This window comes from Rutidosis leptorrhynchoides, chromosome 6, assembly GCF_046630445.1.
Source record: "Rutidosis leptorrhynchoides isolate AG116_Rl617_1_P2 chromosome 6, CSIRO_AGI_Rlap_v1, whole genome shotgun sequence".
NCBI lineage: Eukaryota > Viridiplantae > Streptophyta > Magnoliopsida > Asterales > Asteraceae > Rutidosis > Rutidosis leptorrhynchoides.
In genome coordinates, this window is record NC_092338.1 from 353,007,369 (window position 1) to 353,031,069 (window position 23,701).

Consider the following 23,701-nt stretch of genomic DNA (forward strand, 5'->3'; position numbering starts at 1 on the left):
CTTTACAATGGAAGACAAACTCATTTAGCCGATCTCAAAGTATCAGAAAGTTAGTGTTGAGGTGGAGAATTTTCGCAAGTTGCACAAAATGTTTGGTGTTGTAGGCTCATTAGACTCTTAGTATTGCAATTTGTTGTTTGGTTCTGTCACCTTCTTCTCGTTTTGTTTTGTAGGATTTGGTTGTATTGATTGCTCTCGTGCTTTTGCTTTGTGAGGTTTGTAATGAGTTCTCTTATTTTGTTGTGTTGCGTCTCTTGTATTACTTCGTTTGGCTTATTTCGTTCTTATGAAAGTTGTCTTTTGTTTTAATATATATTTCATTTTCTTCAAAAAAAAAAAAAAAACAAAAAAAAAAGTTTATACGTACATATCAAGTGTTTAGTTAAACGTCTAATCATATTAATATTAACTATTAATATTTAGTCGTGTTTGCTTTTCGGTTGTACATTAGTCGATATATTTTCTACATTATTTTGGATAAACAATATGATAATTATTAGATTCTCACGGATTAGTGAATTGAATTTTACCTGTGACGGACAGTGTATGCTTAGACTTACCCATGACTCGTTGGCGGTAGACTTTCTTACCCATAATCAACCCCCCGCAGGTAAAATTTTACGGATTTACCCGCCCATCATGAGGTGAATGCCCACTCGTCGCAGTTCGTACTTTCCATCTCTAGTTATGAGTTTAAACTAAACACATCAATTAAAAAAAATGCACGTTCACGGGTTAAGAAAAATCTGTGGGTATGGAGATCCAACTACAAGGTTCTGCACTCTGATGTTTATAGCAGATTCGCATCCTCTTCTCCAGGCTCAGTCCCATATTTTGAAACGGTCTCAAAATGAATAAATTTACACTGAAATTGATATGAACACATCATCAGAGTGTGATTGTTCTGACTTGAACAATGCTAACAGAATAGTCAATACTTCAGATTATAAAGTCAACCAAAACAAGTTCATCAAATTTCAACGGCCAAAAAAACGTCTTCCTGGTCAATAGTCAATAAATCCAATGAAAAATAATAGAAAGAATAGAATACATGTATCAATCAAACATATTTTCTTAGTTACTACGAACTCACATTTCTTGAGTTTTCCGTTCTTGTCGTCATCATCATCATCTTATATTGATGAATGATTACATACTATCATACTATAGGCACGCATTAATGTGTGTAGGTTTGGCCAAAATATATGATTTGCAGAAGTTTATAAGACAGCATCATCAATCTTCAATTCTTCAATTATATATGAAGCAAACATCTCTTCTATCTCCTCAAGCTCTCCACAATGTAGTCTGCGTACAGATCCCTTCAAGTAACGAAAACAGGGTCCAGGTTACCATCAGTTCGTGTTTAAATCATAATCCGTTTATTTTTATGTCACTATACGCTTGGCATAATATATATATATCTTTGATAAAATTAAAAAGAGAAAATGAAGAAACTACTTACATAGAATGTTTGACCACCTCAATAGCCTCAGCAGCTGGTAAGAAATCATTGACAGCAACCTCCTTGTTCTCATTCTTCTTATCTAATTAGTTGTGGAGATGAAACAAAATTATTTATAGTTTAATTCATCAGAAGTCAATACAAATTCACAATTCTTAAAAGATGGCAAGATGGGTGGGTTGGGTAATGGGTCAGATTAGGATCATGCTGAAACAAATCTATACCATACTATAAATGATTTAACAATCTCTTTCTTAAACCTTAAATTGTAATTATGGAAATATCCCCTCTATTAATTTGTAGGTGTTGCTATTAGACTCTTTGTATTGAGTTGCAATAATTCCATATTAATCGGAAATGGCCAGTGAGTACATTACTTGGTATTTGTAATACGGGTCAGACATGGTTCATTTGACTTAGAAACACTTTTTTGTCCATTTATCTATGAATAATTCATGTGTTGGTTAGGATTAAAACAATCATAAGCAAAATATTAAGAGGTTGTATAAATATTAAATAGGATTGGGACAACTTTCAACATGTTTGACCCTACTGAGATAAAACACACCCAAATTTGACCCATTTCATAAGTAAATGGGTCAGAAGTGTCACCTCCAGAGATAGTTAAAACAATAATTAGATAACTGAGTTGTTGAAAAATTACAGTCTTCAAAGAAGCGACGGATCTCGGCCAAACGATGTGGCGGGAGCTCCTTTATGTCATTGTAGTGTCTGTACTCGGGATCATCAGCACACACTGCAATTATCTTATCATCCTTCTCTCCCTGATGTCATCAACCAATGTCAAAAAAAAAAAGAAATAATAATAATAAAAAAACAAAAAAAATACAAGGATTAAAAAAGAGTTTTAACTTTTGTGATTCTCACACAAAACAACATAACACCTGATCAATCATAGGCATTACACCAATTGCTTTGGCACGAAGAAAACAACCTGGCAATATTGGTTCCTGTAAGGTTTTTTAAAGCAAACATAATTACATTCTGATATAACAAATTCACAAGTTTAGAAGGAAGACTTCACAATACATTTATACACGTAATATATTATTGTATATACAAATATAATCAGTAGCTAGTGAAATTAAAGCGCTTGATTAAGTGACATACCTGCATGATAACCAAGACATCCAGTGGGTCGTTGTCCTCACAAAGAGTACGAGGGACGAAGCCATAGTTGTGAGGATACACAACTGATGAATATAGGACACGATCAACCTGATAAAAGTGCACGTTTAAAAGTACTCGAACCAAGAGAATGTGGCTAGAGATGACTTTGGCCCATTTACTTATGAATGAGTCGATTCAGGTTATTCTTGTCTGTAACATGTAAATAGCAGCTAAAATGGATCGGGCCAAACAGGTTATGATCATTTGACCTTGTTGTATGTAACATACTTAAAACCTTTTAAATCAATTACATTTAATAATTAGATTAGTAGTAAAATAAGATAACTTTCGGGACAACCCAATCAGTCGTGATCCATGCCAGCTCTACATGTAACTTATTATACCAGTTATCATCTTCATTTACCTTAATTAGTCCTGTTTTTTTGTCGAGCTCGTACTTCACTTTACTCCCCTTGCTAATTTCAATCACCTGCAAAATGTAGACGGGTTCTATGATGAATCTGTTGCATCAGCATGGGTGTAGTGACTTCTATGTGGGATAATATTTGTAACGTATCGACTTTTTTCAGCAGGAGAGTACTTTAAGTGATGCGTACAATATAATTTATGATTACAAAATATATATAAATACTGATTACTGAGATACTGGAAGGTGAAAGTAAATGAGAAGCAGCTGTTTTCACACACAACCCCTTTTCAAGGATTTTAATTTCAGTAAAGTGTAACTTTAGACTATCTTTATTTGAAATTCTTACACAGTTGAATATCGTTGGTGCTCCTGGTCCTGCATTACATAATTACCAATGTCAGAAGCTTATATGTGTGTCACTACATCATTATCATTATAAAATGTAAAATAACAATCATTCTAGGGAAAAATTTGACGTAGATAAAATACCTATCTCAAGATCATGCCAAGGATGGGAAGCAGCTGACCTTCTCTTCATGGATGAAAGTATTCTTTCATTGAGAGGAGCATGTGAATAGTGATGATTATGATGATGATGATGATGATGTGAGTCAGCCGGTTTGATTGGAGTCTCAATCGTTGGAGTCATTGTTGCAGTCTGTATATTTAGCGGTAAAATTCTTATAAAAAACTTGATACCAAAAGTGGAAGATTAGTACAAGATAGTGACTTATGAGATCCATAAATTTTGGAAACTAAAGTCAAGCCAAAATACTACAGGGACCACAATTTAGTGCAACAAAATTATCTTATCAATCAAGTAACACTGGCATCACATGTTACAGATATAAAGATCACAAAATAGAATTTCCACAAACCATTTCACTTAATTGTATTTTTGACATTCATGAACCAAATAAACAGAATCACAAGTGTAGACACCGTATATATAAATCAGTGAAAGTACCTAAACACAAACAATCAAGATCTCATGGAACTAAAAGCAAAAACCACGAAACGAATCAGCTAACAGAGAATCCTATTTTCACATTTTGCAGCAAATTTCAGAGCTCATTTATTAAGGTGAGAAATATATAATTCATGTTCACACTACTCATTAAAACCAGAAAAAACAAGCCGAAAAAGCTTGTATATGACACTGTAACCTTCAGAACACATTAAAAACCTAAAATGTAGAATTTACTCATAAACACGTAGTGATTGCTAGTCATGATCATATATCTCTTCAATTACATTGTCTAATCCATTGATTTCATGATGTAAAATCACACACACAAACACGCACATAAGCACAATATCACAAATCGAACGAGATGTCATCATAATCCTAAAAATCGAACAATTCAAAGCATATTATACAAACTAACGTGTATGAATAAGTCAAATTACAGCATCAAACCTACTAAAATCAAACTTCAACTATACATAGTTACATACACATATAAATATATACGCGAGTAGATTAAATACGAACCTGAAATGCTTAATTATCCTTGAACCTGATGCAGAGGAAATGAACTGCAGATCTAAGAATCTAAATACAACAACAAAATTAAACAGCGTAAGAATAAAGCTAAAGATATAGATACAGATACATGTATGCATAGTTAGAGAGAGAAAGCGTACCTTATTGAGAGAGAAAGTAAAGCGGAACGTACACGCTGTTATTGTTGCTGTTTCCCGCTCTCTTCATCATCTTTCGCAATTTAAAGCAAACGTAGTTTCTGTGTTGCGCGTTTCAATGGTGTGGCTTTCACGAAGAAAAAAAAAAAAATGAGTTACCTGATTGATGTGCAAGTTTTGATACGCATAGTATAAGATATGATGAGATGAGTAGCGGGGATGCAGTTGTTTCTAATCTGGAAAAGTAAAAAGAAATTAAAATTAAATTAAAATATATATCTATAGTTTCTATTAAAATCTCTTCTATACATTATAGTCTTAATTGAGATATATTAAAAAAATTCCACTAATTATTAATTAACCCTTACTTACTGAAACTCATGGCCCAAATGTGTAGCTTTACTTATTTTCGGATGTAGTTTTGCGTTTGCATTCACACTACAATAGGTCCCTCAACTTCGCTTCAATTTACACAACAGCCCTTCAAGTTTACACTTTTCCAGGGATAGAAAATGTAAATATATAATTTTATTAAAATAAAAGAAACTAATTCCCCTGAATTTATAACGGGCCCTATCTTCTCGCTCGGTGCGAGTTAAATTTTTCCGAGACTACCGTTCAACTCGAAAAAGTCTCGCGAACCCAACGGGACTAACTATACGCGAAATAGACACTTTTTAAAAAATACTTAACACAACGACAGCCCGTATCTTTCTGTTCGCCTCAAGTTAAATTTTTCCGACGGCACTGTTACACTCAAAATTTTTTTTTGAACAAAATGAAACTAACTACGTTCGAAACGGACACTTTTTAAAAACGCTTAAAACAACGACATCTAAAACGACGCTTAAGACATGAGCCGTTTTTCCCTCTATAAATACACAACGCTACGTTAAATATGAATACATCAGCCGAAAGCACCCGCCGCATCGCGCGGGCCGGATCCGGACTAGTTTCCAATATAACTAATAGACAAAATTTGTCTTATTAGTTATAAATAGTACTATTTAATTTTTCATTTTTCACACACCTAATCCCCTAAATTCTATTAAAATACAAATCGAACCCCTTATTTTATACCTATATTTTATTACTCATATAACTAATAGACAAAATTTGTCTTATGAGTTATGAATAGTACTATTTAATATTTCATAAAAAAATCTTAAATAAACTCCACTCAAATATTTAACGGGTCGTATCTTCTCGCTCGCAACGAGTTAAATTTTTCCGGCACCATCGTTAAACTCGAAATAATTTTAGGAACACAATGTCACTAACTATAAGCAAAACGAACGCTTTTTAAAAAACGTTAAATATTTGAGGTACTTTTCATACACGTTGATTTTGCGTTAAATTTTTAAAAGTTGACAATTTCATAGCGAAAAGCGGAGATGCACATATATATTTAATTTAAAATAACATTTAAATCTTTCACGCATTATACCTTTTAGTTCGACTCGAGTTGCGCTTCAATGACATCATCGTTAGCCACGATATAACTTTACAAACTAAACGCAATAAAATACATTTAAAACCGAACTCCCGACGCGAAGCGAGGGTTCGTAAACTAGTCTCAACCATTAGATCAAGCATTTTACAATCACCTACCCCTTCTCTAAACCATTAGATATAATTCTAAGTCAATACGTACCCTCTAATCATTTCTCTCCCTAAAATACCCCTAAATTAACGTACGTACGCGGTATGAAAACATAAAAACTTAAGCGATCTCTTCAACCCACCTACAATCGCCTCCTACAATCAATCTCCCCAGAAATCAATCCCAAAAATCATATTCCGCTATCCTGGTGCAGTTGTATTTGTTAATCCGAATCTGATATACAAGTATCGAGCGTTGAAATTGGTGGCTACCGAGAGTGAACCATCGACTGTGACAGGTAACATAATGAACTTTTGTTATCATATTTTGTTTTTCCAACAAAAATTGTCGATTAGTTTCATCTGAGATATATACGATTTATATACGAAAATAAAATAGGGTTTCTTCCAATCCCAAATCAATTTAACCCTTTCTTTGACCCTAAAACTAAAAGCCTACCAGAGACTGATATAATTTGATTTAGTTTCCATTAGATGACATCAATCGAATTGGGTTCATATACATTCGAAATTAACAATCGAGTAGTGTTCGTATCCATTCGAAATTATCAATGGAAAGGTAAGGTTTTACATGATTTTTACTACAAATATATATAAGATCTTATATTGATAAAAGTGGATGTGTTATCTACTTTATAAATTACATTTAAACCTGAGATTTGCATTATGATTTAAATCTGATTTGATATATTTGATTTGAATCTGAATCAGTTTTGTCAAAATCGGTACTTTATAAGGTTGATTCTATTGATATTATTTAGCTACTTTTGGAGGTGCTGCAGTGTTTCACAATGCAATCACAACTTTTAAGGGTTTTTCTAGGGTTGAGATTTGAAATGGTTTTTGTCGATAAATGAGTTACCTTCTATGATCGTTATATTAATTTGGTGGTGGGTTTGCTAAATAGGGAAGAAAAGAATGTGTTTTGATTTAGTTGTTTGTAGTTAGTTTTTGGTATTATTTGGAGTTTTTTGGGTATGAATATCAAGATCGAAAGAAACTGTTATCTTTTTATTTTTGTAGTCCCTCCAGTTTCGGTTAAAAGTTAAGTGGAATAGTGGGGTTTGTTTTGTTTGGGTTAAATTGTTGATAAGTATTATATAATGGATTTATGTAGTTAGTTTTGGATCAAATGTTGAATTGCATGTAGTTAACTGTTGATTCGAGTTGAAGTTGCAACTCTGTAGTACTGTATAAAGACTTGATTCTTAGTTGTTAAAAATCCTAATTGTTGACATATGATTATTTCTTAGGCAGGGAAGGAAAGATGTTTCTGAACTTTGGCTTGCTTGTGCTGGGCCTCTTGTGTTTCTTCCCACTACCGGAAATTTGATCGGTATACATCTTGCAGGGTTTTAGTGAGCAGGTTAGTTCGATTGGTCATTGTATAATCTTTTGGATTTAATGTGAATTTGGTTTTTAACCATAATTAGTGAATATGATGTTTATTAGTTATCTATGAATCACTAAATCACTACTTTCATGTGATTGTCCAAGATCAAGAAAAATGTAATGTGCAGACCTTACGATTAGAAAATATGATATGGCGAGTTGATTGTTTAGCTGTGGATATCACCACCTGGTTCTCCTCCATAATAAGATGCATCTTCATCAGTAATTTACATATTACTGTTTTATAGTTTCGTACTGAATTATAAATTGGTCTTTAATAATATTATTATCTACATGTTAAAGTATGGGAACTTGCTATAAATCTTGATGTAGAAACGACAGAGAAGATGGTATGAATTTTATATTAAGACATAAGAGTATATGAAAGGAAAAAGTAAATGACCTTTGAGGGTGTCTAAATCTGAGATAATCACTTAAACTGTGTATGTTCAGTTCCGTCACATACATGGATTAATATTCTCGGTTGTGCTCTATAACTATCGTTTTGCAGATTGCATTATTGTAAAAGAATTTTAAAATTCCTCTTGAGGATCTGCTTGCGAGGTATAGACAGGTACGTTCCCAGTAATCATTGCTTATATGTCTAAATCTTTTATGATTATTCAACATGTTCCTACCGATGAATATGATCTACCAGCTGAAATCCATCATGATACGTAAGAAATTAATAAAGCGAATGGTTTTTTTGTAGTATGTTATATTTTGTGCAATATATTATTTAGCTTCATCATTTTGTTCAAGTTCTTATCTTTTCTTGACGGGTTTCTACGGTTTGTATTGTAATTACTTATAGTTGGAGCCACTATATTGGTTTCTTCATGGGTTGATCTGATCCTTTACCATTTGATTATATATGATTTTATTTGTAAGACAACTGAAAAGGATTTTAACTTTGATTTGTCTGATTTATTTTGCAAAAAAATTATGGTGAATGTGGACATTATAGAGACAATCATCATAAATGATGATCAAGTACTTAGAAACAACACTAAATCAAAACATACAGTTCTTTGACACCGAATAAATAACTTCATATGCAGCCTAGGCTATCTTGTGAAGTTGTAATGGACTTATGGTTGAACATGGAATCAGTGAGAAGGTAATAATTATTACTTTTTTGGCTACTAGATTGGACTTATCTCTTTTAACTAATTAATATTTTGTTAGTACGCATGATCGACGGTTGAATATTTTCACTCATTTGGGTTCCTGAGGGCAATTGGTGGGTGTCAATTAAACTCATAAAAATATAAATGCTCCGTGTGTTACATTCAACATGATTTTTATGCAAAAACTCAATCTTTCACCATGTTAAAAAGGCAAGGATATAAAGGGATGTACAAATTAAGTATTTGCTGATATAAAGGGATGTGCTCATACTTACGAATTCGACCACTCAAGACGTTTCTATTATAGAAATCAATGCGACCCATTTATCAATATTTACTACTGTATAGTATTTTACTGTTTTGTTATAAGCCACAATAAAACTATTTGTTGCATTTATTTCTATTTATCTCCTTCTAAAAATGATATTGATGATATCATTACTATGGATCACATGCACTTGAAGCTTAATGAATTTAAAAAGTATCTCAAGCTAACTTTTTCTATTTGTGCATTTTGCAGGTTACAAATTTGACCCATTTACTTTTGAGCGGGTCGATTTGGTTTTTGTTTCATCTATAACGGATTCAATTAGTTAAAAACTTGTGTAGACTGATCAAATCGACCGAGGTCATCCAAAGTGGAATAAATGTCGGCGATGTAAGGCATTTCATATCTAACATTCTATTTTAATCGGAAATTATAATAACTAATAAATATATTTGGTCATCTATCTTATATATCATTGGCTCATGAACGTCTTTATTTTGATAAAGAGAGTTGAACATTGAATCAAAACTTTTAAACTAGCATGTGCTCATAAACAGTATCAATTTCACCACATACCATGGAAGTATCCAACTCTTGAAATGGTTTGGGTCAATGGGTTGGGTAACGGATTCTGTAGTGTTGGAAATCATGGTAATTGCTTGACAATCATGTAGGTCAATGATGAATGCCACATACCTTACTATACATTTATGTAGTAAATTCTAACAATTTGTTATCGTTAAAATTATTAAATTTTATTTTCTATAGGTACTTATGCAATACTATAACAAATACTTATTCGATTTTTCAGTGGTTGTTACAAATTACTGCCATTGAAACCATTTGCTGGTATGGTTTATTGAATTGAATGTATTCTTCTATGATCAATTGAATTGAATATTCACTTACGGGTCACATATTATTACTTTTGATTTAATATCTTGCTATATCATATCCTGATCATGCTATTGGGCATTCTCTTTTAGACATTTGTCAAAAAAAATTTGATTTGTGCACTTTGATTTTTTCAAGTCGAAATGGGCATAAATTGTTTCATGAATGGAATGTCAATGTTGCCGAGCAAATGAAAGGCTAAAATAGCAAGAGTCATGGCTATAGAGAATGTGGTTGACCACTATTCAAGAGCATCAATGATTCATGGCATTGATCAAATATTTCAATATATTTTTGATGCAAGGTTTGAGTGTTGAACCATATAGTGTTGGTTTTGTTTTTTTATAAAACAATGATTAGGTTTTCTGTAAGGGTTATAAGTTATGTCATATAGATGGGAGTATTTGTTTGTGGGATGTTACCTGGACTCGGTATGACCAAAGTTTTTGAAAATCAACAAGAACGATTATATTAGTCTTGATATAATTGCATTTGGAAATTAGAAGGTAATTGTAGTAACTTTAATGTTTGTTTTATTTTATGCAAATGACTTTTGGATCTATTTTGGTGAGATTGGATAAATAATAATGACTCATTTGGTCCATACTTACCTATGAATACCAATATACGTTATTTATACTTGTGGTATTATTTTAGCGAGTCTAGGTTATTTACGGATCATTTATAAATTTTATATAACATGAGTATCTTTATGCTACTACTTGCCATTGTTTGTTTCTCTATAGTACAATTTAAAACAAAATATATAAAGTAGTAATACATGTATTATTATTCAGCCACTATCCCGAGGCTAAGATTAGTTAGTTAAAAACACGTCTTTAGTTGTATGCACGATCAAAGTAACTACATATCTCTATGGTTTACTTTGGTCATATGGTCAATGTGTTAATTAAATAAGTCATTTGTTGAGTTGTGAGAGTAGGGGATCTTGAAAAATAAAAAGTAATCAAAGTCGAAATGATGAAAAGTTATCTTATGACTATTTGCACATTTGACACGTTTGAGTCAAAAGGTGTTAAAATGGGTTTTTATGAATATTATCACGCCCAGTGATTTGAGTTAAGTAAATTTGCATGTTTTTGTTTATGCAACCGACTACTGTGTCTATTTTTTGTGAGAATGAATTGAAACTGTCCCATTTGGTCCTTACGTGACTATAAATACCAATATGCATTTTAGGTACAAAAGAACGCGAATAACACTTAAAAAAGGCTAAAGTATACTTGTGGTATCATAGTAGTGACCCCAGGTTGTGTAGTTTATGTTAGACTTATTAACATAAGTTTGGAATTCATTGTGATAAAAATAAAAGTGTCAAAGGTGACACTGCATATTACTAAATGAGTGCATAAGACCAAGTTTCAAACAATAGCTCCTAATAGTTGCAAAAAAAGTCCGGCTAGAAAGAAGTTGGAGAGCATACTTTGCAATGGTGTAAGTCAAACATATTATATCAGATTGTTATGTTTAAAGAACAGTTTAATAATGGTTGTTTAGGTAAAAACATTATGTATAATTTTGATGCTTTTTTCCAATTAAAAACGTGTGGTTAGATTTTGGTGAGCCCGGTTTGTAAAATCTGGGGTAAAATTTATGATACATTTTCGTTTAAAATCAATTTACTTTATCAATGTTATAAAATATACATGTATAGTCAACAACGTGAAGATATATGAGATATAAATGGTTGATTTGGGTATGTTTTTTTCACTTTGGATCTTTTTTGAACCTTTCAAGTAATGGCGTGACATGAGATATAAATGGTTGATTTGGTATGTTTTTTTCACTTTCGGTCTTTTTTAAACCTTTCAAGTAATGGCGTGATCTGATACACGAACTATTTGAATGATAGGGTGTAATGGGCTGAATTTAAATGATCTATTTAAACACTTCATCCAAAATAATCACAATTTTGTTCATATCGTTGAATGGTGTAATGCGTTTAACGATATGATTCAGTCTAAACTTAATCAATTTATATCTACAATATGTTCGACTTCCTACTTTTACTTGATTTGTTTCTTATAAACAACTTTTGTCGATTTAATTGACATGCACACAAATATTGTATTATATTTGTAATTTTTATTAACGAAACCCGCGAATCCGCGGGTCTTAAGCTAGTCTTACAATAATAATATCATTATTAGGCTAACTTCTTTGTTAAGAAAAAAATCAAAAATTAAAAGAAAAAATCTAAGCCTTAAGATAATGTCATTATATTAATTAATGACTAATTAAATTAAATCTACTTATTTATTTATTTAATGTTTTTCGAGAAAAAAAGTTCACTCTCATTAATTATTATTATATTATTATTCAAATTCAAATATGAGTTCTTTTTATGAGATTAACTACGTTATATATGTATATGAAATACACGTCTCAATAAAAAGGTTCTAATGTAGGCTTTTATGTGAAGAAAAATAGTAATTGTGATGAAAATTGGAAGATGATGGTGAGAGAATAAATGTAGTTTATTTATTCCGATCAAGTTAAGTACACCAATGTATTTGTAAAAACAACGATAAGTTTTTAGTCGGAATCCGTTGGATCATTAAACTAAATGACTTTAGCGTTTAAATTCACTTAATACTAAAATATACAAATTAACTGTTTCGTTGAAACAAATCCGTGGTTCTATGGGTCATTTTTGTAACGACCTGGATTTTTTCGATCGTTTTACACTTATAAGATTAATATTTACATAAATTAAACCTTACCAACATGATAAGCAATCTAAATTGTTGAGACTTATGTTTTTGAAAAGAGTTTTACACAACGTTTGACCGTCCAATTTGACCGATGATATCACGAACTATATAACATACGATAATTATATGTTTGTGTATATATATGTATTTTTATATATTTAACATGATCTAAGAATGTTTTAACATCTCATTTTGTACTAATAACAATGAGTTATAAGTATATTTTGAGACTACTAACTTAAGTTTTCAAAACGTTAACTATATGTGACGTTCTTCGACTTAAATACTTAAAACTTATAATGCTTATACATGTATCGTATAGATATGTATTTTATCACTTTTAAAGGATTTATATACATAAAACAATATAAGTATATTTACAAAAGATAGCTATATTTGAATCCTCGTTCCGTTTTCTCAAGATTTTTATACGTATATCTAGGGTATATGTACCCGTATCATACCCAGCTTCTATACGTATTTACTATTGGTATATACACATCACAATCACTTTATTAGCAGCCATGAGTCAGCCAATTTTGGATCTTAGCATGCATGATTAATCAATTTGGCATATTTCAAGACTTTTGCACAATATTACAAATTTATACATCTTTTCACCACCATTTATACTCCATTCCATTTTCATTTTTACTACACATTTTCTCTAACCAAAAACACACTCTTAGGAACCTTAAGTTTTCTTCACAATCTCAGCAAATAACCATGAAGATCTAGCTTCAAAAACAACCCTTAATCATCATAAGAAAATCCATTCAAGAACACTTCAAAAATCCTTTCAAGTAAACAAGTTTACTTACAACCTTTCAATCCAACTCCACCACTCTTTTGATTCTAGGATTTTTCTCATCTCTTACAGTAACTTTGTCCAAGTAACTTGAGGTAGTAACCTTATTCATAATCTTATTCAATTCATATTCATATAGCTATCTTATTTTGTGGTATAAAATTTTAACAACAAGAACATAGTTTGAATGATTTCAAACTTGTTCGCAAACTAAATAGATCCTTCTAACTTGACTTTTAAAACACTTCAAGACTTATAATATATCATAATGATATGCTAACTTAACAAGATATAACTTGGTTTTACAAAGAACACCTTAAAAACTGAATCTACGTCGTCGGAGTGCAACCAGGGGCTGTTTTGGGTTGGATAAATAAAAACTATCTTGAAATTTGAATTGGAAGTTCATGTTCTGGAAAAATGATATTTCTTATGAATATGTTAACACATAAAAATTTCATGGTTTAACTCAAAGTGTAAGTATTTTTAGAAAAATGATCATTAAATGTTGTTTTTATGATGAAAAATGATCACTTTCATAAGTTTCACCAAAGTTTGACCTATAACCTGTGATTTCGAATACAAACTAAGGTATTATCAGTTCATATTCTTAAAATTTGACTCGATCCAAGGAAGTGGCAAGTTGAACCAACAAAAACGGAGTTGTAATGAAGAAACTACGACTAAAACAAGATCGGGTATCCGAAGCTAGTTTAGCTACGAAAATATTTGGAGAAAAATTAAATTAATCATATATTTTCTAATTAATATGATATTTCATATATATTTACTTATGATTTGATTTTATATATTTCAGGACCACCCGTAAACAACACGAGAAGATTAATCATAAGACCTCATGATTGTACGCAACACGTCATTTGACAACACGGTACTTTATGTACGCAACACGTCACTTGACAACATGGTACTATGGGTGGAGATTAATTCTGATCAATACGAATATGATGGGGTCTTTATTTATTTTATTTAAGCAACTAATTGTGGACCACTAACATCGGACTGCTAACTACGGACTAAGAAAATATTAAAAGTATATATATATATATATATATATATATATATATATATATATATATATATATATATATATATATATATATATATATATATATATATATATATATATGTAACGATTACTTAAAAAGAAAATATGTTGATATATTATATATGGTTAGGTTCGTGATATCTATCGGAGACCAAGTCGTGATAAATACCTTCCAGGCAAAAGTGAGTATATAGTCCCACTTTTAAACTCTAAATATTTCGGGATGAGAATACATGCATTTTATGATTTACATTATGGACACAAGTGATTAAAAATATATATTCTACGTTGAGTTGTACCACTGGCATACTTCCCTGTAACTTGGTAACTATTATTTACATGAGGTATTGTAAACGCGAATCCTGTTGATAGATCTATCGGGCCTGACAACCCCAACCGGACTGGACGACCAGTATTCAACGGTTGCACAGTACTTCGTTTCGGTGACTACACTTGGTACGGTGTAGTAAGATTTCATAATAAAGGGAATATGCGACGTTGATTAAATGTTAAGTATGGTTATCAAGTGCTCAACAACTTAGAATATTTTTATTAAAACGTTTATATATGAAATCTTGTGGTCTATATTTATAACGCTTCCGGCATTAAACCTATATCTCACCAACTTTATGTTGACATTTTAAGCATGTTTATTCTCAGGTGATAACTAAAAGCTTCCTCTGCAACATGTTGAATTTAAGCAAGATCTTGAGTATGCATATTTGTGTCAAAAATAAAACTGCATATCGGAGGATTTGTAATGTAAAATATGTTGGAGGTCGTATTGTTATTATCACATGTAAAGTTTGTAAGTCTAAGATTATCGCTAAACGATAATCATTATTAAGTTGTTTAAACCTTGTATTTGTAATAAAAGCTATGGTTTGTATTGTAAAAAGGAATGCAGTTTTTGAAAAATGTTGCATATAGAGGTCAATACCTCGCGATGAAATCATATGTTATTGTATTCGTCCTTATGGTTAAGGTCGAGTTTTGACATGTGGTATCAGAGCGTTGGTCTTAGAGAACCAGAAAATTTGCATTAGTGTGTCTTATCGAGTTTGTTAGGATGCATTAGTGAGTCTGGACTTTGACCGTGTTTGATTTCGAAAATTATTGCTTATCCTTGTTGGTTAAAAAAAATTTAATATGTAAATAATATGTGGTACTAACGTGCTAGTTGTTATGTGATAGATGTCTGGCTTAGAACTTGTTATCACATTCAGCGACTCCGAACCAGAATCTTCAGATGGTGTTACAGTCATTAACCTGTCCGATGATGAAAACGATACCTTTGGGGAAGACTCACAATTTTTGGATGAATCAATTGAAGAGGAACCGGAAAGTGATCCTGAGGAGGAAGAAATACAGGAAATTACAAAAGACAAGTTTGAAAGAGGAAAGAAACGAAAGGCTACTGAATTGGAAAATCCAAATCCCAAGTTTAGTGAGGATGTTGTGGCACCAACTCCACCAGACACTTCCACCCCTATTCCCGCTATTCCTATTAGTTCTATCCCAGCATCCAGTTCTTCAGCCCCTCAGCCAAAATGCAGGAAGACAGTCAAGATAACCTTTAAGCGATATCTTTGAACACAAACGTTTTGGGTTAAATGATGCGCTGTTGTTTTAAACCATGGGATCATATAACGTTTTGTATAATATTACTAGTGTGGTTTGCTTAATGTTTGATGTAAGATAAGCATATGTAAAATAGTGAAGTGTGAAATGCAATAATTTTCCATGGTTGAGTATTATTTGGGTGATAGTAATTGATTTCTGTACTAAGCTATTAAGTATGAACTTTAACGGGTAGGTACTACCCTAGATATAATTATAAAACGCTAATAAGAAGAAAAGGCTTTTATAATAATAACTGGTTCATATTATTAATAAGCTATGATGTACTGTAAATACATACTACATCTATAATATTCCATGTGAATAATTATTTTTTTTCATTCTTATTGAAGATTATGGCGCGATTGAACCGAATGACGGAACAAGAAATCGAGGAACTCATCAATCAGCGAGTGGATGACAGAATGTTATGGGTCGAGGCTGCGAGAGGTGCTGCAGTTAACCCAAATCCTCCTGTGGGATGTACTTACAAAACTTTTCAAGGTTGCAAGCCCTCATCATTCAGTGGAACAGAAGGACCAGTCGGTTTAACCCGGTGGATCGAAAATATTGAGTCTGTGTTTAAAATCAGTGGTTGTATTGAGAAGGACATGACCAAGTATGCATCGTGCACCTTACAAGATAGTGCACTCACATGGTGGAAAAACTATGTGAAGGCCGTAGGAGGAGATGTAGCTTATGATACTCCCTGGGAAGAATTCAAAACAATGCTAATCAACGAGTATTGTCCAAGGAACGAGGTTAGGAAGTTGGAAGCTGAATTACGAAGCCTGAAAGTTGTTGGTACTGAACTCACCAACTACAATCAGCGATTCATGGAATTAGCTTTGCTATGTCCCGAATTGGTACCAACCGAAGAACGGAAGATAGAACTGTACAAGATGGTTTGCCTAAAAATGTCAAAGTAAATGTTACAGCATCGAAACCCAAGACTATTCACGAAGCCATCACCATGGCGAATGAGTTGATGGACCAGATTATTCTGGATAAGAACACCGATGTCAAGACATCGGGAAACAAAAGAAAGTGGGAAGGTAATCATCAACAATCCAACAAGAAACAAGAAACCACGCAAGGTGCGGGTAGCGGTTCGAACTCAGGTTACAAAGGACGAAATCCTTTATGTAACAGATGCCACAAACATCACTCTGGTTATTGTAATGTGGTGTGCGAAAATTGTAATCGAAGGGGTCATCTTGCTGAAGATTGTCGGATTCCTGTTACAAATACAAATGGCACCAAGACTCCTGCCACTAATGCAAATAGAACTACCTTGGCTACTGTTACCTGTTATGGGTGTGGGAAACAGGGTCATTATAAGAGCCAGTGTCCGAATCCAGAGAAGAATAATGGATCTGCACGTGGAAGAGCATTTGTTATTAATGCTAGAGAGGCGTGTGAAGACCCGGAGCTTGTTACGGGTACGTTTACCATTAATAACTTATCCGCATCTATTATATTTGATACTGGTGCCGATAGAAGTTACGTGAGTAGAGACTTTTACGCTAAATTGAATTGTTCATCATTACCTCTAGATGCTAAGTACATGATTGAGTTAGCTAATGGTAAACTAATTAAAGCCGATAAAATTTACCGTGATTGTAAAATAAATTTAGCCGGAGAAATATTTAAGATTGATTTGATACCCGTAGAATTAGGAAATTTTGATGTAATAATCGGCATGGACTGGATGTCCAAAATAGGAGTTGAAGTTGTGTGTACCAAGAAGGCAATTCGCATTCCTCGTAAGGATAAAACGCCAGTAATGATTTATGGAGAGAAGGGTAACTCAAAGCTAAAACTCATTAGTTGTTTGAAAGCTCAAAAGTGCTTGAAGAAAGGGTGTTATGCTATCTTAGCACATGTTAATAAAGTCGAAACGAAGGAAAAAGTGAAGAGCATCAATGGCGTGCCTGTGGTAAGAGATTTTCCTGAAGTCTTTCCGGAAGAGTTGCCAGGATTACCTCCATTTAGATCTATAGAATTTCAAATAGATCTAGTACCAAGAGCTGCACCAGTGGCTCGTGCTCCATATAGACTTGCACCATCTGAGTTAAAAGAATTTCAGAGTCAGTTAAAATAATTACTGGACCGTGGATTCATACGACCAAGTACTTCACCGTGGGGAGCTCCGATTTTATTCGTCAAGAAGAAAGATGGATCTTTTAGGATGTGTATAGATTATCGTGAATTAAATAAGTTAACTATTAAGAATATGTATCCACTACCGAGAATTGACGACTTATTTGATCAACTGCAAGGATCATGTGTGTACTCAAAAATCGACTTAAGATCGGGCTATCATCAATTACGTGTCAAAGAAGAAGACATTCCAAAAACTGCTTTTCGGACACGCTACGGTCATTACGAATTTTTGGTTATGCCGTTTGGGTTGACTAATGCGCCAGCTGTATTCATGGACCTCATGAATCGAGTTTGTAGTCCGTATTTAGATAAGTTTGTTATCATTTTCATTGACGATATTCTTATCTATTCCAAGAGTGAACAAGAGCATGAGCAGGATTTAAGGTTGGTATTAGAATTGTTAAGAAAAGAACAGTTATACGCCAAATTTTCTAAGTGTGCATTTTGTTTGAAAGAAGTGCAATTTCTTGGCCACGTTGTTAGTAGCAAAGGAATTCAGGTTGATCCAGCTAAAATTGAGGCCATTGAAAAATGGGAGACTCCTAAGACACCAACGCAGATACGTCAATTTTTGGGTTTAGCTGGTTATTATAGAAGGTTTATTCAAGATTTTTCCCGAATAGCTAAACCATTAACAGCGTTAACGCAAAAAGGGAAGAAGTACGAATGGACTTCTGAGCAGGAAAGTGCATTTCAATTACTGAAGAAGAAGTTGACTACAGTACCTATTTTATCGTTACCTGAAGGGAACGATGATTTTGAGATATATTGTGACGCTTCGCGACAAGGTTTTGGTTGCGTCCTTATGCAACGGAAGAAAGTTATAGCATACGCATCCCGACAATTGAAGATTCACGAGCGGAATTATACGACGCATGATTTAGAATTGGGAGCAGTAGTGTTTGCATTGAAGATATGGAGACACTATTTATATGGGGTTAAATGCACTGTGTTTACTGATCATAAAAGCCTTCAACATATTTTTGATCAGAAACTGCTGAACATGAGGCAACGTAGGTGGGTCGAGCTGATAAACGACTATGATTGTGAAATTCTCTATCATCCCGGGAAAGCGAACGTAGTGGCTGACGCTTTAAGCAGAAAGGAACGGGAACCAATTCGAGTACGAGCGATGAACATAAAAATTCACATGAATCTCAACTCACAAATCAAAGAGGCTCAACGAGAAGCCCTTACTAAAGAAAACATAGGAAATGAAATAATGAAAAAGTATGAGAAGCAACTCGTTATACGGGAAGATGGAATTCGATATTTTGCAAACCGTATTTGGGTACCGAAGTTGGGTGGATTAAGGAAGTTGATATTGAATGAGGCACATAAGACAAGATACTCGATACATCCTGGAGTTGGAAAGATGTATCAAGATCTTAAGACGCATTATTGGTGGCCTAATTTAAAGACAGATGTTGCAACATATGTTGGGGAATGTTTAACTTGTTCCAAAGTCAAAGCAGAACACCAGAAGCCGTCAGGGTTACTTCAACAACCAGAAATCCCAGAATGGAAATGGGATGGTATTACCATGGATTTCATCACAAAGTTACCTAAGACTGCCTGGGGTTATGACACCATTTGGGTAATAGTTGATCGTCTCACCAAATCTGCACATTTCTTGCCTATTAAGGAAACAGATAGAATGGAGAAACTATTTCGATTATACATAAAGGAAATTGTTTCAAGGCATGGAATACCTATTTCCATTATATCCGATCGTGATAGTAGATTTACATCAAAGTTTTGGAAATCACTACAGGAGGCCCTGGGAACTCGTTTGGATATGAGCACCGCATATCATCCACAAACTGACGGGCAGAGTGAAAGAACAATTCAGACTCTTGAAGACATGCTCAGGGCATGTGTGATCGATTTTGGAAACGGATGGGATAAATATCTACCATTAGCAGAATTCTCGTATAATAACAGTTATCATGCGAGCATTAAAGCTGCACCATTCGAAGCATTATATGGAAGGAAGTGTAGATCCCCTATCTGTTGGAATGAAGTAGGAGATCGACAATTAACTGGTCCCGAGATCATACACGAAACGACTGAGAAGATAGTACAAATCAAGGAGAGATTGAAAACAGCCCGTAGTCGCCAAAAGAGCTACGCCGATGTCTGAAGGAAACCATTAGAGTTTCAGATCGGTGACATGGTTATGCTAAAGGTGTCACCTTGGAAAGGTGTAATACGTTTTGGAAAAAGGGGTAAACTGAACCCAAGGTATGTAGGCCCATTCAAGATCATCGAACGCATCGGACCGGTAGCTTATCGACTCGAGTTACCACAACAACTCGCCGGAGTACATAATTCATTTCACGTCTCAAACCTCAAGAAATGTCTTGCAAAGGAAGATCTCACCATTCCTCTTGATGAAATCCAAGTCGACGAGAAATTACAATTCATAGAAGAACCAATCGAAATCATGGACCGTGAAGTTAAACAACTCAAGCAGAGCAACATACCAATCGTTAAGGTTTGTTGGAATGCTCAAAGAGGTCCTGAGTTTACTTGGGAATGAGAGAATCAGATGAAACAAAAGTACCCACATTTGTTTCCCGAGAACGCAAAATAGGTACAACTTTAAAATTTCGGGACGAAATTTATTTAACGGGTAGGTACTGTAACGACCCGGATTTTTCCGATCATTTTACACTTATAAGATTAATATTTACATAAATTAAACCTTACCAACATGATAAGCAATCTAAATTGTTGAGACTTATGTTTTTGAAAAGAGTTTTACACAACGTTTGACCGTCCAATTTGACCGATGATATCACGAACTATATAACATACGATAATTATACGTTTGTGTATATATATGTATTTTTATATATTTAACATGATCTAAGAATGTTTTAACATCTCATTGTGTACTAATAACAATGAGTTATAAGTATATTTTGAGACTACTAATTTAAGTTTTCAAAACGATAACTATATGTGACGTTCTTCGACTTAAATACTTAAAACTTATAATGCTTATACATGTATCGTATAGATATGTATTTTATCACTTTTAAAGGATTTATATACATAAAACAATATAAGTATATTTACAAAAGATAGCTATATTTGAATCCTCGTTCCGTTTTCTCAAGATTTTTATACGTATATCTAGGGTATATGTACCCGTATCATACCCAGCTTCTATACGTATTTACTATTGGTATATACACATCACAATCACTTTATTAGCAGCCATGATTCAGCCAATTTTAGATCTTAGCATGCATGATTAATCAATTTGGCATATTACAAGACTTTTGCACAATATTACAAATTTATACATCTTTTCACCACCATTTACACTCCATTCCATTTTCATTTTTACTACACATTTTCTCTAACCAAAAACACACTCTTAGGAACCTTAAGTTTTCTTCACAATCTCAGCAAATAACCATGAAGATCTAGCTTCAAAAACAACCCTTAATCATCATAAGAAAATCCATTCAAGAACACTTCAAAAATCCTTTCAAGTAAACAAGTTTACTTCCAACCTTTCAATCCAACTCCACCACTCTTTTGATTCTAGGATTTTTCTCATCTCTTACAGTAACTTTGTCCAAGTAACTTGAGGTAGTAACCTTATTCATAATCTTATTCAATTCATATTCATATAGCTATCTTATTTTGTGGTATAAAATTTTAACAACAAGAACATAGTTTGAATGATTTCAAACTTGTTCGCAAACTAAATAGATCCTTCTAACTTGACTTTTAAAACACTTCAAGACCTGTAATATATCATAATGATATTCTAACTTAACAAGATATAACTTGGTTTTACAAAGAACACCTTAAAAACTGAATCTACGTCGTCGGAGTGCAACCGGGGGCTGTTTTGGGTTGGATAAATAAAAACTATCTTGAACTTTGAATTGAAAGTTCATGTTTTGGAAAAATGATATTTCTTATGAATATGTTAACACATAAAAATTTCATGGTTTAACTCAAAGTGTAAGTATTTTTAGAAAAATGATCATTAAATGTTGTTTTTATGATGGAAAATGATCACTTTCATAAGTTTCACCAAAGTTTGACCTATAACCTGTGATTTCGAATACAAACTAAGGTATTATCAGTTCATATTCTTAAAATTTGACTCGATCCAAGGAAGTGGCAAGTTGAACCAACAAAAACGGAGTTGTAATGAAGAAACTACGACTAAAATAAGATCGGGTATCCGAAGCTAGTTTAGCTACAAAAATATTTGGAGAAAAATTAAATTAATCATATATTTTCTAATTAATATGATATTTCATATATATCTACTTATGATTTGATTTTATATATTTCAGGACCACCCGTAAACAACACGAGAAGATTAATCATAAGACTTCATGATTGTACGCAACACGTCATTTGACAACACGGTACTTTATGTACGCAACACGTCACTTGACAACATGGTACCATGGGTGGAGATTAATTCTGATCAATACGAATACAATGGGGTCTTTATTTATTTTATTTAAGCAACTAATTGTGGACCACTAACATCGGACTGCTAACTACGGACTAAGAAAATATTAAAAGTATTAAATATATATATATATATATATATATATATATATATATATATATATATATATATATATATATATATATATATATATATATATATATATATATAACGATTACTTAAAAAGAAAATATGTTGATATATTATATATGGTTAGGTTCGTGATATCTATCGGAGATCAAGTCGTGATAAATACCTTCCAGGCAAAAGTGAGTATATAGTCCCACTTTTAAACTCTAAATATTTCGGGATGAGAATACATGCATTTTATGATTTACGTTATGGACACAAGTGATTAAAAATATATATTCTACGTTGAGTTGTACCACTGGCATACTTCCCTGTAACTTGGTAACTATTATTTACATGAGGTATTGTAAACGCGAATCCTGTTGATAGATCTATCGGGCCTGACAACCCCAACCGGACTGGACGACCAGTATTCAACGGTTGCACAGTACTTTGTTTCGGTGACTACACTTGGTACGGTGTAGTAAGATTTCATAATAAAGGGAATATGCGACGTTGATTAAATGTTAAGTATGGTTATCAAGTGCTCAACAACTTAGAATATTTTTATTAAAACGTTTATATATGAAATCTTGTGGTCTATATTTATAACGCTTCCGGCATTAAACCTATATCTCACCAACTTTATGTTGACGTTTTAAGCATGTTTATTCTCAGGTGATAACTAAAAGCTTCCGCTGCAACATGTTGAATTTAAGCAAGATCTTGAGTATGCATATTTGTGTCAAAAATAAAACTGCATAT

General features: G+C 32.9%; 1 protein-coding gene across 3 annotated transcripts; it reads right to left on the reverse strand.

Moving 5' to 3' along the window:
- Positions 1 to 957: 957 nt before the first annotated feature.
- LOC139851393 (soluble inorganic pyrophosphatase 1-like) lies at positions 958 to 4,759 on the reverse strand. Of its 3 annotated transcripts, XM_071840424.1 has the most exons (10): positions 4,674 to 4,759; positions 4,522 to 4,581; positions 3,516 to 3,684; positions 3,373 to 3,401; positions 3,021 to 3,086; positions 2,597 to 2,704; positions 2,371 to 2,436; positions 2,130 to 2,250; positions 1,466 to 1,547; positions 958 to 1,322 (listed from the first exon to the last, which is right to left on the reverse strand). In XM_071840424.1, the coding sequence occupies exons 3-10, from the start codon at positions 3,673 to 3,675 to the stop codon at positions 1,280 to 1,282; spliced, it is 675 nt and encodes a 224-aa protein (XP_071696525.1). In that variant the 5' UTR covers positions 3,676 to 3,684; positions 4,522 to 4,581; positions 4,674 to 4,759; the 3' UTR covers positions 958 to 1,279. The 3 variants fall into 3 exon arrangements, with proteins under 3 accessions (XP_071696525.1, XP_071696524.1, XP_071696526.1); XM_071840423.1 differs by lacking the exon at positions 4,674 to 4,759 and having other exon boundaries at positions 4,522 to 4,665; XM_071840425.1 differs by lacking the exons at positions 4,522 to 4,581; positions 4,674 to 4,759 and adding an exon at positions 3,994 to 4,116.
- Between the last annotated feature and the right edge of the window lie 18,942 nt (positions 4,760 to 23,701).